We start from the raw sequence: 17,021 nt of genomic DNA on the forward strand, positions 1-17,021 counted from the left end.
CTCCCAGAGCCATTGCAGGACACCACCCACCTGCTATCCTCTGCATTTTGGTGCGCCGCGCCTGGATGCGGCCCTTGGCCAGGCGCTGCTTGGCGATGATGCAGCGAATGTGATCGGCGAAGATGAACGTGGCCTGCAGGATGGGGAAGGGCTTCGAGTGAGGGCTGGAGGCAGGCTTGTGGATTATGATGTTCAGGGCTCTGCTGTCATCCTCTACTCCGGTCACCTGCATATCCTAAAGAGAAGCAGAAGGCAAAGAGTTACAATAAGCTTTTCTAAACTACAGATTAAATATTAACATTGAAAGAAAGTATTATGATAATGTTTCATTAAAGCTCTTACTAAGACAGTTTCCATGTTAAAAAACCCAGCAATATAAAACCAAACCAGACTCTGCAAGTTGTACAACTTGGACTTACTTCTTCAGAAATTAGTATTCATAGAGATTGAGTATTTGAGCACAGCAAATTTTCAGGAAATACAAACAGCAACAGTTAAGGCAATAAAGAGACAAATGAGAAAAAATTCCTTAGATAAGCACACATCATTTCAAAATTACAACCTGTCACCTTCTCCACCTGTGTAGGAAAATCAGAACTCTAAGTGAGTTCATTAACTACTTGAGTAAAGTGCTTGGAACACAATCCTAACCAGATGTGACTTCAGTCTTCAAATGAGCATAGCCCATCAGATGTTAAGGAAGTTACCCCATCTGCAATTGTGTCTCTGGTTACCTACGTAAATTTCTTCAGAAATTCAGAATTGTTTTAAAAGGCAGGAAGCAGAAAAAAGACCAAAGAAACAAGGAAGCATGCTACAGAGCTTAAATATATAAGCTAATACTGGTATTACTATTTATCCAACATAAAATGTAGATTTTCAGCTCAGAAAAGCTGGCCACCCAAACTACAACTTCCCTTACCTGCAGAAGGCCTGCAAACTTAACTACTCCCCATCCAAGTCTGGCAACATCTGGTTCAACCAAACTCATCTGGTAAATATCCACAGCCAGGAATCTTTGAACTTGGCCCCCATCCTTTGTTACGACTGTACAAGCAATCAGATCACTGTTATCTAAAGGAAGGAAGGAAGGAAGGAAAAAGGTTACATAACACTGAAGTTGAGGATTCTGGGGGGGGTGTGGGTATTCTACATAACAGAAAACGTTAACATATAAAAATATAACAACCTTGATAACACATGGTTGAAGCTTCTGTTCACATTTTTAATAGATATTTTAACTTTCCTATCACAGTTACATAGAAAGGGCAGGAGAGATTTTAACAACAGTGGTTCAGACATACAAGTTAAATATAAGATGGGTACTATATACACCTTGCTTACTCTTATCACCTTCACTACCTTTCAGAAAAGAGCTCCTTTCATCTCAGGGGTAAAACTGCAACATTCTTATTTCTCTCACTAGGTGAAGTCTCAACTTGTTAACAACCACAGCCAGACCCAACACCACTGCAGGCCATGGCTTCTACCTTGTTATAAACTTTGTCTCCTGACACAAGCTACTTTTCTACAGGTCTGAAACCAATGCTGGCTCTTGGACTCACTTCAATTTCAAGATTATTTGGACTCTCCAGAGAAATTGTAGCAGTATTTTGACAATATTTGATATTTCATTGACTTATATTGAACAAACAGATTCTTACTCCAGAAACCCCTCCAACAAACCCCAAAATACATTCTCCACCATTTCCTCACTGCCCCGTTCCAGTTCAAACCCATTATTAATGAAAAGGGACTAAATCACCCTGTTCACACCAGCTGAAATCTACCAAGCAGCCGTTAAACTGGCAGTGCAACCCCTAGCAGAGCTCTGCTAACTCTACTAAGAGCTGCTTTTTCCTTTGCTTCTTTCATATTGATACTTTCATTCATATATTTGATGCACACAGGTCTTTTCCTCTCTCTCATCTAGTACAACTTACAGCAAGTAAAATATTGTGAAGGCTATACAAATCAGTAGAATTTATTTACTCATTCAGACATCTAAACAAGCATTTAACACCACTTTTCACACTAGAAACATCTGCAGGATAAACTACAAGTGGATGTGTACAGCTCTTCACAGTGGCAGGTCACATAACCATAGAGAACAGCCATGAATTATGGTCAGGAGGTGGAAGAAATTCTTTTGTGCAGCTGATTACCCAGAGATGATGTGGAATTTACATCACCAAAGGTTTTCAGGCTTCAAAAATCAAACCAACTTCCTCTTCCCCACAAAAAACCCCCCACAATACAAGTGAGAGATCCTTTCCAACTAACATTTCTGTGAATCTACCAATTACTCTTTACCAGCAGGATCCATTCAAAATTCATTGGGTGGTAGGAAAGAAAGGCATGAAATACAGAACCCTAACACAATTAAGAGGATAATTAATGCTAACCAGTGTGAATCTACTGTCAGCTTTTGAAATTTGAGAAAACAAGTTTAATCAATAAATGCAATACATACAGGACATGATTCAGTTAACATGAGAATTGATTGCATTAACATTCTCACAGCCCTAGAAGACTCAAGAAATCCATAAAGGATTGGCAAATATTACTGTAGAGGATTTATTCCTGTTTAAAGAAGGAGCTCAGACACCAGGCAGAACTGGATATTTCTGATTTTGGTATGCTTCATTTCTTGCCTCTTATTCTTTCACCAAATGAATCCATCAACAGTTATTTCAGTTGACTTGAATTCCTGAAGCACTCCTGCTCTTCTCAAGACAAAGTGCTTGGATTGGGACTCCTTCAAACAGGAGATGTCAGGCTGATGACTCTTTTGGGAGATTCTCAACTAACAGGCCACAACACCAAATAGAGTTGTGGAGTTCTCAAATACTAGTTTTTGACCAGTATTTACAAAGTTTTTAGTGCAACAGTAAGCAGGTTAAAATACTTGCTATACAAATTCAACTGCCCAAGTACAAAAATGCACTACTTCAGGAACTCAAAGGGCAGAATGCCTTCTAGAACAGAAAGTTTTTATTTCAAACCTGACAACATCTTGAAGTAAAGCATTACTGTAAAAGTCTTTAAAAGAAACAGAAAGGAAAGTTACTCATTTATTAGGCAACTGTTACAGGAATCCTTTGAGCCTATACAACTGAATGTAGTTCATTTACATGACTGTTTCTAGTTCACAGCTGCTGAAGAGTCAAACTGTCATCCTTGATGACAAAAACAGAAGAGAAAGTGTGGTTAAACACATTTTCAGTGAACTGCTATAAGAATACTTACAGCTATGCTATGAAACAGCTAGAGATACCCAGCCACATTCAGATGAAAATATCAAGCCCAGTAAACTTCAGTACTATTCAAATTTGGTCTGATTACAGTGAACCACAGGCTGAATGGCTTCCTGGTGTGGCACTGCTGCAGAGAACTGGAGTGCCTCTTCTGAGATTAACAGCAATGGCTAATTTCTCCTCATGCAAAACGAGGTTTGTAACCAGTCTGGATGCTATACCTTCATTACTTGGATCCAAAATTTCTGTGAACTTTCTCCAAGAAAAACCCAAGTTTTGGGAAATACAGCCAAGGAAGGAGAGTTCATAGACCTCAGCTGCTTGCAGTGCTGAAGATGTAAATTCAGGGAAAATAGTTGTCTGTGTTTACAAAAATATTTGCCTGAAAAGACTGTATTGTAAGAAATTTTCATGAATATAACAGCTACTCAATATGGTCTAAATGCACCTGATCTGCCTTGGGGCTTGATCTTTAATGATTTTATAATTTCCAGCCATCCCAATTCCAGAAATTATCTGCAGACATTAAAAGCTCTTACAGAAAACTTTCAGCCCTTTGTATGCACAGCTGGCAGCCCAAGATAAGCATTAGGCTGAAGATAGTGAATGCAGCACCTCCCACTTCACAGGAAGAACTCTTCCCAACAGCAGGCACCCTTCTGGGATGATATCCAGCTTTACTAAGCAAGAAACCAACCAGTCATGGATCCACCTTGTTCCCATGAAGTACATTTAGCTCATGTTAGAGGAGTTGTTCCTGGTTATACATCTGCATCACATTCTGGGTTACTCTCTTTGCCACAAATATGACAAACTGTCCTGGACACCTTTTTTAGCTGACCCCACTTTGAGCAGGGGGGTTAGACTGGATGATCTACTGAAATTCCTTACAACCTCAATTATTCTATCATAAACTCTTCTGAAGTCTTTTTAAAAAAGTTGACTCTGATGGCGTTTTAGAGCCTGCTCACTCTGTCTGCCAAATATGCAAAGAAACTTAACTACAATGTTACTTTTTTTCTGTTTCAGCAAAGAAAAAACAGCTTTAAATGTATCCTCATTTACCTCTTGGCCATGGCATTTGAAACATTAAACAGAATCCTGTTACCACCTGAAACCAAGCGCTGAGGCTGTTAATTTGAGCTGCCAGTGACTTCACACAGTGAGCTGCTAAACAAGACTGAAAACACCTCCAGCCTCCCAGGCAGTCTAAGTGAGACAGTTATCACAAAATATGTAATTGCTTCAAAACTACTGACAGTAGAAAAACACTGCAAAGTAACAGTTGCTGTAATTCTGATGACAGCATATCCAGCAGTATGGAATGAACCTTTTGTGGAATTACCTGACTCTCTGTTCATACATTTATATATATTCATACATACTGGTGACAACCTTGTAACTACACCTAAAGGTTCACATTTAACATATGTGCATCAAAATATTAAATATGGTTTTTTACAAGAAACTTGAATCTCCCTCATCAAGCTCACATAAAACATGATCATTACATTCAGGCAAAAGGAAAAAATAGAGCTATTTTGATACAGTTCTGTGGGATTTTTCCAAATCAAAACAGTAGCTGAAACCATTACTGGATCATCTTAACCTCTACTCCCCTCTTAAAAGGATTTGTATACAAACAAGCATAAACACTGAAGGCATCTTAATGTTCCCAAGAATTTTAAAAGCCTTGTATTAATAGAGATTGAGGAAAATTTGTCAAATCAACAACACCCTCAAAGTGGTATTTAAAAAAGACACACAAATGTAATTTTTCGGGTCATGCTTTGCCCACTGCACAGTCTCCTGCCAAGGTATGGCACCTATGCAATCCTGTGCATCCTGCGTGCTTTGTGTGATATTCTCCTTGATATCCTCCTGTCTCTCTTGTTTGGGCAAAGACTCCAACTGCAAAATACATTTTTATGCCACAACACACAGTGGAACCTCAACACTGTCCTACTTCAATTCAGGTAGTTTCAGTAAGAACAGCAGTAACAAGCAGTTTAGGAGAAAAAAGAGTTAGTAATTTTTGTATCAGACTATTTAGGAAATTGAGGGGCTACTTACTCAAATCCAGAACATCATCTGCCTTTATCAGATCTCCCTCCCTCGTGAGTGGTAACTGAGTTTCCAGCTCACCTTGCAAGTGCAGGGACAGTGAACGGAGCATAAAGAAAACTCTGATTGCCTTGAGAAATTAAAGAAAATATTATCAGAATATTTTTACACCCAATACTACATATTTTAACAGAATCTTACAAACAAATACTGGCTTTTACAATTCCCAAGTTTGCTGTCCTGTAGTAAATATTTTTAATACATTTAAAATTGAAATTAAAATTGTAATACCTTTTACATTGGAAAAGTAGAATGTAATTTCCAACTTAGTTAAAAAGAAGACATGAAAGAAGCTGAAACCTGCCATTTATTTCCAGTGAAGTAGAAGCAGCAGAGCCTTTGTATCACTGGCACACTTACACAGACTGTGACTGAGAGGGAAACAATTACAGGAACTGTTTATGCAAAAACAATCCTGGAATATTTTTATTTAATCATTATTTAAGACTGATTGTATTTGCAATACTTCTATGCTATAGACACCTACACAACCAACCTTCAGAGACTCTCACATTTGGAACTTAGAACAGTAATAACTTTTCTGGCCAAGTCTAGCTAATATGTCTACAAGTTAAGACAGAAACAGAGGGGATTTCTGCATTTTAATTTGCAGTTCTCACTACAACTAGCCACATGTAACTTTCTCAGAGCACTTAATTTATATTCTCAGAAGGTCTTCATCAGGGCAAAGCATTCTGAAAGCTCTAACAGCTTTCAGAATGTAAGAAACTTTCAACAGCTGCTCTGTGAAATGAATATGCTAGTTTTGATTTACAAATTCATGACATATGGTATGCAAAGACCCAAAGTGTCAAAGAACAATCATTTTATTAGCCACATTTTGAAAGGCCCCATTTATAATCCTCTTTCCCTACAAGAACTGCATTTTCAGTACAGCAAATGAAAAATCATTTTTTATTACTTTCGGTGTTCTGCTTTTTAAGAGTTTCCTACACAGTAATTCTGTGGTGTACTGTAAATTAACTGCTGCTTTACAGTAACAGCATTGAATTCATGAACAGCTGCAGTGCCCAGAAACTCCCAGATTGCAGGAAGTACTAGGAAAAACAAATCTAAAGTGCTTCAAGGGAAAACTCTACACTCTTCTATTTTTAAAATCAACAGAACAGTGGCTCCTGTGAAGTAGAACTGTGAGTGTTTGAGCTTTCTACTGGCAGTGCTTCCAGGAATTTCTGACACAACAGGGATGAAGAGAGGGAACCCATGTATCAGGTTCTACCATGAAATGACCCCAAAGCAATGGCTTTGAGATGCAGCTGAAATTTAACAGGGTAATCTCATTATGTGAAGCAAAGGACACCAAGGGTATCTAACAAAAATATGATTAATTCATGAGAACAGAGTCACTTTAGAATCTGAGATAACCACTCCCATTTAGGGAGTGCACTCTAATGTATTGTGGATTTACTGAAATTATACAGGATAACTATAAAGCAGTTTTCCTACCAAGTCCTTCAAGAAGAACTCACAGTACTTGGTTTAATATTTGCCAAATTCAGTCAAGAAGAGGAAAATCTTGCCATTTTTGGTAACCCAAAAGTTAAACCCAACAAGGATTTTGTTTGGATTTTTTTTTTAATTTGGAGTGCAACCATCACTCAGCTTTCACTTATCTGCCCCCTCAAACCTCTTCCTCCTAGACTGCATTAATTTGTATCACATTTATTTCCTATAAAACGAATGACACTCATCTCCAAACATGCAATCACATTTAGTGCAGAATGAAGTACAGGAGTAGAAAATAAAATTAGAACTTTAGCCTTTGCAAAAAAAATAAAATGAACAAGAACATCAGATGAAATGGAAACTGTGCTGTGCTTCCTACAATACTGACACAGCCCACAGTTGGTTATCAATATACTGTGCCTAATGTATTTTATCAGATCTCAACGAAACAATAGAAAAGTTCTGTGGCCTAGAATTTTTTTGGCTGACTTTTAGTTTTTTGGTTAACTTGGAATAAATACAGATTTCTATCTACATTAAAGTATTATGCAACTATGATCCTGATTTCCTCATCTATATACAAGTTCTATGTGCAAAGACACATCAATTTGCAGGGAAGCCTACCACTATCTTATTACATTCCCAAGAAAGTGTTCTTAGTAATTCAAAAACTTCTCACAAAGCGAGATTTTTGAGGGCTTCTCCTAAAGTTGTTAAAGAGAAGAAGAGCTGCCACTTACAGGGACTTTCCATAGCAAGGAAGTAAGATCCTAACAGTTAAGAACTCATAATATAATCAAAGTTCACTTACTAGTGAAGTAAAACTTGAGAACTTTTTTGAATCGTGTCAGAGCATGTTCAGAATCAAATCTTTTTGCATTTGAAACCATCCTTAGAACCTCATCAGGTTGAGTGGCAGCAGCAATGTCACAAGGGATACCTGAGTCCAGCATTTTGCCATGGTAGGTCAGCCAGGGCAAGGCAGCAGCACAGGAAATGAGGAAATACCAAACCCTGAGTGCAATGTGACTGGGGAAGGAGCACCAACAAGGAATCATTCTGGGAATTCTTGCTCATGATGGAGATCCTTTCATCCCAAAGGCTCAACAGGAATATTTGTATTGATTTTTTTATTTCCACCAACAGAAGTTAAGCTATTCCTTATTTAGCATATGAAAATCCTGGAACAGTCATTTCCCACTAATGTGCATTTCTAAGTATCTTTCTGTTAAATGCCTCAGAGAATTTCAGGAAGCATTTCTGCTTTCTAAGAATAATACTTTTCAAAATAATTCACTGTATTGTATCTGACAACTTGCTGTGATAACAAAAGCTGTGTGGCTTATAAGCAATGAAAATGAACCTTCTCAGAAGATTGCTGTAAGTATGTTACTGCACAAAATCATCATTTGGCAAGTGCTGTTCTCTAAGTTTCTTTGCATTGATATAATTGTATTATCTAAGTATATTCAAGTACTCTTGAAGGAAAAAAATATCTCTTAGATTTACTGACACTGCAAGGCTTCTGGGACACAGCCAGATAAGGGCCAAGAACCGATTAACCAAGAATGAAAATGAGGATGTTGTCATTCAGGCCAGTATCACCTCTATGGATTGTGTCAGTCACAAAAATACTTTGCTGGTTCTCTCTTCATTTTCAAATCTCTATCACAAATTACCTTGCCAAGATGAGCTCCCAAGTAAAATTAAATTTTTTGCCATGTCTAGAAATATGAGTGATACTAAGCCAGTCAGTCTTCCATGGAGATTCTTACTACAGGAATATAATTGAGACAGCAGATCACAAAAGAAGCTGACAATATATTGAGTGTCATCAAAATGCCTTTGTATGTAGCTTTCTGTATGGTCTGAAAATTTAAACCCCAGTGCAAGAACATGTTGCATTGACGAGACACAAGAAATCAGAGAAAAAGCTTCTCCACTGGGGCAGGCAATTATTATATATGCTCTACACAGATCTGTCTTCAGCAAGTTTTATGATTTTATGGATGAACCTTCCAATCAAGCAGTTTTCTAAGAAAAGTATTTGTACTCCTAGAATTGCTCAATGATTTTGGCATCACTTTGTCAGGAGCAGATGGAAGCAAAACAATCTTACTCACTCTTCGTGTTCTTTCTACATCTCCACAAGGCAACCTCTTCACAAAGTCAATCCCGGTCAGAGGAGTCCCCGTTGGGGGCAGCAAGATGGAGGCATCCATCATCAAGTATTCTACATTCATAGGTTTCATCTACAGAAATATTTCAGCACTGGTTAGTATACAGAACAAAAAGCATTTGTCTCTAGTTTCAAATATAACTGATTGTTGTGTATTTTAAAATTCTGAGAATTTTTAATACTGTGTCTCATTTAAGGGCCTTATATGCAATTTTTCATTTAACTCCACGCAACCTCTCATTGTTCCCAGACACACTGCCAAAGTTTTCATACAAATAAAACATAAGAAAAACTCCAGAAGATTACAGAAAAGGTATTTGCAAACACTAAAAACCAAATTCTGCCAGGTTTGATTTCAAGTTTTGACTTAAATTTGTTGTTACTTCAATCACAAGGAAGTTTCTCATAACTTTTTCTCTCCAAACAGAACTTTCTCAGAAGAGAGAACATGCTGAGCTTCAGACAGATATAGGAAGATTTTCATATTGTTTAGGGAAAAATAATAAGTCCAGTGTCCCATTTAGGGACACTGAATGTAGGCTGAAGCAATTTTTTTTATACTCGATTTTATAAGTAATGGAATTTTATCAAATAAAGAGCCGTGAAGTTTCACATAAATAATTTATGTAAGTACAGACACAACTTCTCAGAGACAAAAACACCACTGACTTTTTCTTATCCTACTCCCAGTAATAAGTACCCCAGTGTGCTCAGTAGCTATCAGCACTTTTTCTTAGCCCTGTGCTGTATCTGGGTTTGAGGATTTGCCAGGACAGAAGAGATCTCACTTACTGTCATAGTCCTGTATTCATCTTCAAACATATCCAGAAAGATTTCTTCTCCCTTCCAAAAGAAAGAACATGGACATACCATGAGCCTTGCTCTTTGGGGCTCTATCAGGTTTGCTCTGTACAGTGTCTGTGAAGGGAGGCCAGGGCTGCAGGGCACTGCTGAGCCCTTCAGCAGCACTGCTCACACCTCTGGGAAAACACACTTAGCAAAGGGAGAGATTTCTCTGCAGCCCCTGCAGGACCGTGGCGGAGCAGGTACCAACCCTGCAGCAGGCAGATGTGCTCTGAAGGAGCTGCAGTCTGCAGGAGCCACACTGGGGCAGGGGAAGGTGTGAGGAACAACAGACAGAAGCTGTTCTGGACTGACATCAAATCCCTAATTCCCACTGCCCCTGCACCACTCACAGGAGGAGAAGGTTGAAGAGCCAGGAATGAAGCTGAGCCTGGGAAAAGGGAGAGCTGGGGGACAGTTTTAATTTGTCTTTGTTTCTCATGATCTAAATTTATTTTTCTTGGTAATAAATTAATTTCTGTGAAGTTGAGACTGTTTTGCCCAAGACTGTAATTGGCAAGTGACCTCCCTGTTCTTTATCTTGACATGATATTCTATTCTCCCTCCATCCTGTTGAGGAAGGGCAGTGAGAGAGCAGCTGAGTGGACCTTTAGAAGGCAGCCAAGGTCAACCCACCACAAGTTACTTATTTTTTGTAAGCCACATTGAGCAAACATCCTTCAAGAGAATTCTAAGAAAAACAGGAAGATATTTCAGCCACTTGAAATCTGTCACGGATTTACTGCTCCTTATATAAAAGTTAATGCTTGGGGCTAAAAAATTTAATTTCTTTCATTGTTTACAACACATGTAAAAGTAAAAAGCTGCCAAGGTTTCCAATAAGGAAAAAAAAATTAGACAAAACTTTAGATGATCATTTCAGATATGACACAAACAAAAAGCACTGTCAAAATCAAACACATTCCACATTAGTGCCAATGATAAACTTGATCTCCAGTACAAACCCTGGGAGTATTCCAACAGCCCCTTGTGACATGGGTCAGGGTGGTATGGGAAGGATGGAAAGGAGAGGAATTCTCCAAGAAAACACTTCCTTCCCTATCACAAATTTGGAGGCCCCATCTTAAAAAAGGTGTTTCTTTGGTCACTATGTAAAGACTGGGCTGCAGACATTCCCCATATGTAAAGGACTTTTTTCTTACAGCATTCTGCATATTTACCTTATAGAAACGGCGAAGGAGATGAACACTTTCCTCCCTTGCACCCTAGGAAAGAGAAAATGCATTTCAGGGAATACACTTACTTATTAGTCACATTAAAAAACCCACCCAAACACTCATACAGAACAGCCTGTCTAATAATTCATGGCCTTAATGCTAGAATTTGATAGAATACAGTTCTTGCACCTATGAAAATGCAGCTTATTTAAGTTTATTATTGATTATTTCAAAAGCACTTTTCTTTACGTTATAGAGATGGATAACATACAAGTTTCAGAGAGACAATGAAACACAAAACTGCTGGAGAAGTTACAAGTTAAAATAGCAGAGATGAGAACAGAGCATAGGTTATGACATTCACAGCACAGAGCTACCAATGCAAAGATGTTCTAGAAGCTCAAATTTCACATCAAGGCTGATTGCAACCAGAAATGAAACAAATTGATTCAACTATACTCCAAGACTGAGACACCAGTAATGCAGTGCCTGGGAATTTGAAAGAAAACACTCACCTCCAGACAATCAAGGTGTACACTTTTTATGATCCTGCCATTTTTGGAAAACACAAGCTGCTTCAGCAATAGGCAGCCAAGTTCTAAAGTTGCCAAACGAATCTTTCCATCTGTGAAAAGAAAATTTCAACATACAAAATAGTAGCAGTTTTGGTTACAGCTCTTGTGATCATTCCATGTCCTTAAATGTTTCTACTCTTCCTGCAATTGTCAAACTTTGCTCCTTTGAGTGCTGGTGCTGCCTTACTATGCTGATGGCTATAAAGAAAAAACTGAAAGAGTATTTTAAAGCAGAAGAAAATTTAAAGCAGAGCCATTCAGTAAGAAGGGAAAGATTATTACTATTAAACAGTGAGCCCAACATTGGGTTTTGCTGCCTTTATCAATCTGCAGCACAGGTTGAATTACTCTAAAATTACACAAGGATCCCAGACATTTGGGATGGATGAAGTTACAAGGTGAAAGGAAGCTTTGTATATAGTACACTACTAAGGCACAGCTTTCCCTTGAAGGGAGAAAAGGAGATGTTCTACACAGCATGCAGCAAGTTGAATAAAACATACCCCATTTCCATCCTTCTCCAGCACCTCCCTCCCCAGACATGCCTTTATTTAAATAAATACATATCCTCACTTGCACTCCTTCCTGCTGCTGCAGGTACAAACTCTTCATATATAAACATGTTTTTCATCTCTGACACATCAGCACAAGTTAACATGCTGTAGAGCAGTTTTGCAAGTCAAACAAACAGATTTTTATTCTACAGACATTCAAAAATTTGATAGGGTGTCAGTTTCTGGGGAAATCCAACTCTACCCATTTACAGTTTTAAGGGGGCAAAGGCAAGGAGGAGAGGTGTGGCTTGAACAAAGATCATTTTCATGGAATAGGTCATGGAACACTAACCCTCGTTTCACAAAAAAAAAAAGGGAAGAAAACCCCCAACATTTTCTGCAGAACAGTTCAGAACTGAAAATACAACCTGAAACAAAAAAAAAAAGGAGAAAATTTGCTACCACCTAGAGCTGACAGATAAAGGACTGCTATAAGCAAAGCACACCATAGTTTTCAAGATTATTTCTCAAATGAAATTATTTCTACAAGCAAAGGTGAGACAGATCATATTTTCAGGATGAAATCAATAAATGTAAAACCCCTCAAAATCTCAATTTTTGTTTATTCAGAAGTGCACAAAGTAGGAATTTAGACAACAGATCCTTGTATAGTTCTGAGTATAAAAACAACTACTCAGCACAAATCCAGAATTTCTGATTCCTCACCAACCAAGAAAAAGCCAATAGTTGTCTTTCACAAACCATATCTACATACTGCTCATCAAAGAGCAGCTGAACAATCACTTTCTCCTCAAAGACAAGAGGCTAAGTAGCTTCTTTCTATCTTCAAAAATTTCACCTTGGAAGGAAAAACAAACCCTGGAAAAGCAATACCTGGTTGTGCAGCATAATTCATTATCCTGATGAGCCCTTCTGCAAGGACATGATTATAGGAATTTCTCTCTTCAGCATTTTGAGCTGGAAGTTGAATTCTCTCCAACTTGACTGAGTCAAGTCCTTTCATGAGAGTGAAGGAAAAAAACGCAAATTAGAAAACAGGAGTGTGCTCTGAGGCAAGCATTTAATAGACCACAGCAGTTTTCTCAGAAGAGAACAATCAGCAATAGGAAACTAAGCAAGATAGTTTTGACTTTGTATGACAAGGAAAAGGAGGAACAACGAAGACCAAACACATTGATGAATCCCTGAAAATTCTCAGCCTTAAAAGGGGCCTACTGAGTGGCAACACTCAAATCTCAAAGTTGTTGGTGAAATGCAAATGATTTTGCTGTTTCTGAAATTCTCAGATTATTTGTTTGCATCTAAATCAAATCAAAGTCAAGCCATACATCTGGAGAGCATAATGGCTAAAGGGGAGAAGATCAAAGTCTGATTTTAAATTCTGCTTTCATAGTTAAGTAATCTGTTCATATATGTTTAAACTAAATAGGAATTTTATTTTGTAGTAGTCCTATTTAGTATGCTCCCAAACACAAATAAAATTTTCAGTGACTTGTTATATAAGGAAACTAATCCCTTCTTTCTTTAATATATTCCTCTAAAATATCAAAGTTCTTTCTCAGGAAAGGCTGGATTGCTGGGAAACCTCTTAGAACAATAAACAATTATGGATTGTGAGGATCTTCCTGTCCCATTCTAAAGAACAGCAATAAACAACCCCATAAAGCAGAAGATGACTCTACTGAGGTTCTTCCAATCCTGGCCTTGGAGTTAACTCCACATAACTGCATTTACCTTTGTTGTGTGACATTGCATATAAAAGACAGAGAACAAAGAGGGCGTAGTAATCATCTTCAGGACAGTCCAGTGCATTGTAGACCATATCAAGGAAAGGCCTGTGGAAAGGAGTAATTTAGAAACAATTTTAAAAATATATAGAAAAATGGGTAACCATCTTATTGTACATGTAGCTAACGGAAGAAGCAAATTCACAGTAATGCACATTTTCAGCCATTATAACAAAAGAGTTCTGTTACAGAGTTTCTGTTGCAGAGTACTCAGATTACAGCCATGCTCTGTATTTACATACTGACAATAATTCTGAGTTTTAACCAGATTCATTACATAATACTTTCCCAAGAACTGCTTGTTCAAACAGTTACTGGGTTGTTTGTAGCCTGTTTAGTAAGTACACAGAATCATTGCAGAGCTTGCTTTAAGTGCATACCTAAGTAAACTCAAGGAGCTGCTATCACTGTTGTATAAAACAGACTCCTTTAAAACTCATGTGCTAAACACAATTGAAAAGCTCTTACTATTACAAGTAAGAATTTTTACCAGAAGTCTGGAGGAAGCCAGGTTTTTCTAAAACAAGAGTTTCACTGTCCAACAGTTATAGGAAAGAAATATTAACTAGGAGGGAATATCTGAAGAGAAAAAAAAAAGGTTTGGATTGTAGATGGGTTTTGTTTTCCTGAGTTTAAACACTTATGACCTATGACACATATACAGAAAGTTACCAACAGTGCCAAGTTCACCTTTTCTTTACCTGTACCTTGGAAAGACAACAAAAGTCAGTGTAATCCAGAAGGCATTTGGACAGATCAGATGCTGCTGAGATTAACCTGATATTAGCACAGGCCTGATGGCAATGCAGCTTCACTTCTGGTCCTAGGATGGCTTGCATCTAGTCAGTAGTTCAAGTTCAGAGCACATTCAAAAACGAAATATATTTTCAAACTGGCCCAGCTAAACAAATGATGTGTCAGGGTAGTGTCACAGTCATCAGGAGATGACACTGTGTGTGGAAGCCCGAGTGGAAAGGGTTTATTCCTATCTGCTAAACTATACTTTAACAGTGAAAGGAAAAATATCCTTACATTATCTAAATTATATTTTAAAAATACATTAAAAGAACAGTAAACAACCTAAACCCTAAACTGTAAAAGTACTATTTAATATAATTTCATTAAAGCCAAAGTTTTACCAGGTGGAAGCTGCTGAGGTATCAGTAGTTATTCCATTAACACCAATATTACACAGTATTAAATTACTTCTCTGATGCCTAATGCATTTTTCATTGTTTTCCCCCCACATACTAATTAGATTAATGAAATTATGAAACTTGAAAAAAATCATTACAGAGCAGCAAGAGATACCATTTTCATTCCACATGCTTCTTCAAAGCATCTTATCGACATTGTCTGTCTCAGCCACAATAATCTGAGGCTGAAACAGCTTCCAAGAATCCCCCTCACCAATGTTCCTCATTTAGATTAAATACACAACAGACCCAGAAAACTTCAGCCTAAGAAAATAGCAACAGAAGCCACAACATAGCATGAGGATTTGACATGCTTTGGAAAAAAGCTTTGCTGTGCAGCATTACATAAAGTGAAGCTAATTTAAAACATGTCTTTAAGCTTAAACTTTCCAGTAGTGAGGCCTATCTAAATAAAATAACACCTAAAATACTTAAGCTTTTTCTTTTGTTTTTCACAGTAGGAAAAGGGCTAAGGGAAATTAAAAGCTTGACTTAGCTTTTACAGCTGCAGATTTTAAACTGCCAACTGTGCTGTTTTCCATTTATTTTTCAACAAGTATTGGACTGTTTTAAAAAGAACCAAACAGTTTTCACAGTAAAGACTATATGGTAAGTATTTTCAAATGTATTTCTTAACTCTGTAAGCCTTTGCTTCCTTTAATTCTTCTACTAAGGGCTTGATAGAAGCAGCAGATCAAATGCCATACAAGTGTTCCTCAGATTATTTGTTCTTGTGGAGTATGTCCACAACTGAAAACTGCAACCCACTAGGAACCACTGTCACCACAGGCATTAATGACTACTGCAGGTGTGGAAGCTTCAGTTCCAGTATGGCACAGAGGTCCCTGCATTTTCCACTCCCATATGGTGCCTTATCCACAAGGCTCAGTGATTCCAACCAGTGTAGGACAGAAACTACACATACTGAGGCAAGTCTCTTGAGAAATTTAGCTGCTGCTTCAAATACTATACTTGGCATAATAATACATCTTAAGCTACAGCAGCTAATCCACTGACATTTCAAAAAAAAAAAATCACATAAAACAAAGGCCAGAACTTCCCTATACAAGGTATACCCTTATTTTAAAACTATTTTTAGCTCTGCACATTCTTTGATGTTGCTTATTTTTAGAAAAGATGCAGAATTCTGCGAGACCACATCTGCAGATCAAGAGAGGCCTGAACTGCAGACATTTGCCAAATGCACTGGCAGCTCACTTGCATTCTGCTCTTTTCAAGACCTGAGCATCCCAGTCACTTTAGTATTCCATGCACTCACTGCCAATTTCTTTCTAAAAGCCATTTGGCACATATTTTAGTCAAATTATCAATAATATAGAACAGTGTGTTTTAAAGCCAGTTCAAGTCAAGGTTCAATTTCACTTTTACAATGAAATTAAATGTTATCTTTATTAATGAATGTAATCTAAACTACAAAGCTATAATGAAGACAGAATGAAATTCTGGGAATACCAGGCAGCATTTCCCAAGTTTAAAAATAAATTTTAAATCCTATCAAACACGTGCATTTCCCCAATGGACACATTTTCAATTATTTTTGTGTCAGGCACATTTGGTTTCTTAACATTCTATTAACAGGAATGCAAAATCCCTAGTGAGAAGTTGTGTTAGGGGTATTCATTACATCCAAGCTTAAATTTTGAAGTCAGGGCAATTTCTGCTCCCAGAAACACTTATGAACTGTATTTCCAGTAGAAGTTTCCAATAACCCTAAAACATAGTAATGGACCCTGGAAACAGTAAAAGGTTACAAGGGTTTGCCTATTACTACTGTTACTAAAATTCTGCCCAACTCATCTCTGAACTGACGAATTTTCCTTGTTTTTTCCTTATAGGTGCATACAAAAATGGACAAATGCAACTGTAAATATAATAAATA

General features: G+C 37.6%; 1 protein-coding gene across 7 annotated transcripts in view; it reads right to left on the reverse strand.

The window, feature by feature from the left end:
* The window catches only part of CLEC16A (C-type lectin domain containing 16A), a 60,374-nt gene that overhangs the window by 21,099 nt on the left and 22,254 nt on the right, over positions 1 to 17,021 (reverse strand). For 6 of the 7 annotated variants that reach the window (XR_010029959.1, XR_010029958.1, XM_063171075.1 and 3 more), the window contains exons 12-20: positions 13,873 to 13,973; positions 13,012 to 13,134; positions 11,564 to 11,673; positions 11,052 to 11,096; positions 9,820 to 9,870; positions 8,972 to 9,100; positions 5,331 to 5,451; positions 923 to 1,074; positions 31 to 235 (exon numbers count right to left, since the gene is read on the reverse strand). Coding sequence is in view for 5 of the 7 variants with exons in the window: in XM_063171075.1 (XP_063027145.1) it covers positions 31 to 235; positions 923 to 1,074; positions 5,331 to 5,451; positions 8,972 to 9,100; positions 9,820 to 9,870; positions 11,052 to 11,096; positions 11,564 to 11,673; positions 13,012 to 13,134; positions 13,873 to 13,973 (1,037 nt within the window). In the remaining 2 variants the exon portion in view is untranslated. The remainder of the gene's footprint in view (positions 1 to 30; positions 236 to 922; positions 1,075 to 5,330; positions 5,452 to 8,971; positions 9,101 to 9,819; positions 9,871 to 11,051; positions 11,097 to 11,563; positions 11,674 to 13,011; positions 13,135 to 13,872; positions 13,974 to 17,021) is intronic. The other variant, XM_063171078.1, reaches the window with a different exon arrangement.

This window comes from Melospiza melodia, chromosome 18 (genome assembly GCF_035770615.1).
Source record: "Melospiza melodia melodia isolate bMelMel2 chromosome 18, bMelMel2.pri, whole genome shotgun sequence".
NCBI classification, from domain to species: domain Eukaryota; kingdom Metazoa; phylum Chordata; class Aves; order Passeriformes; family Passerellidae; genus Melospiza; species Melospiza melodia.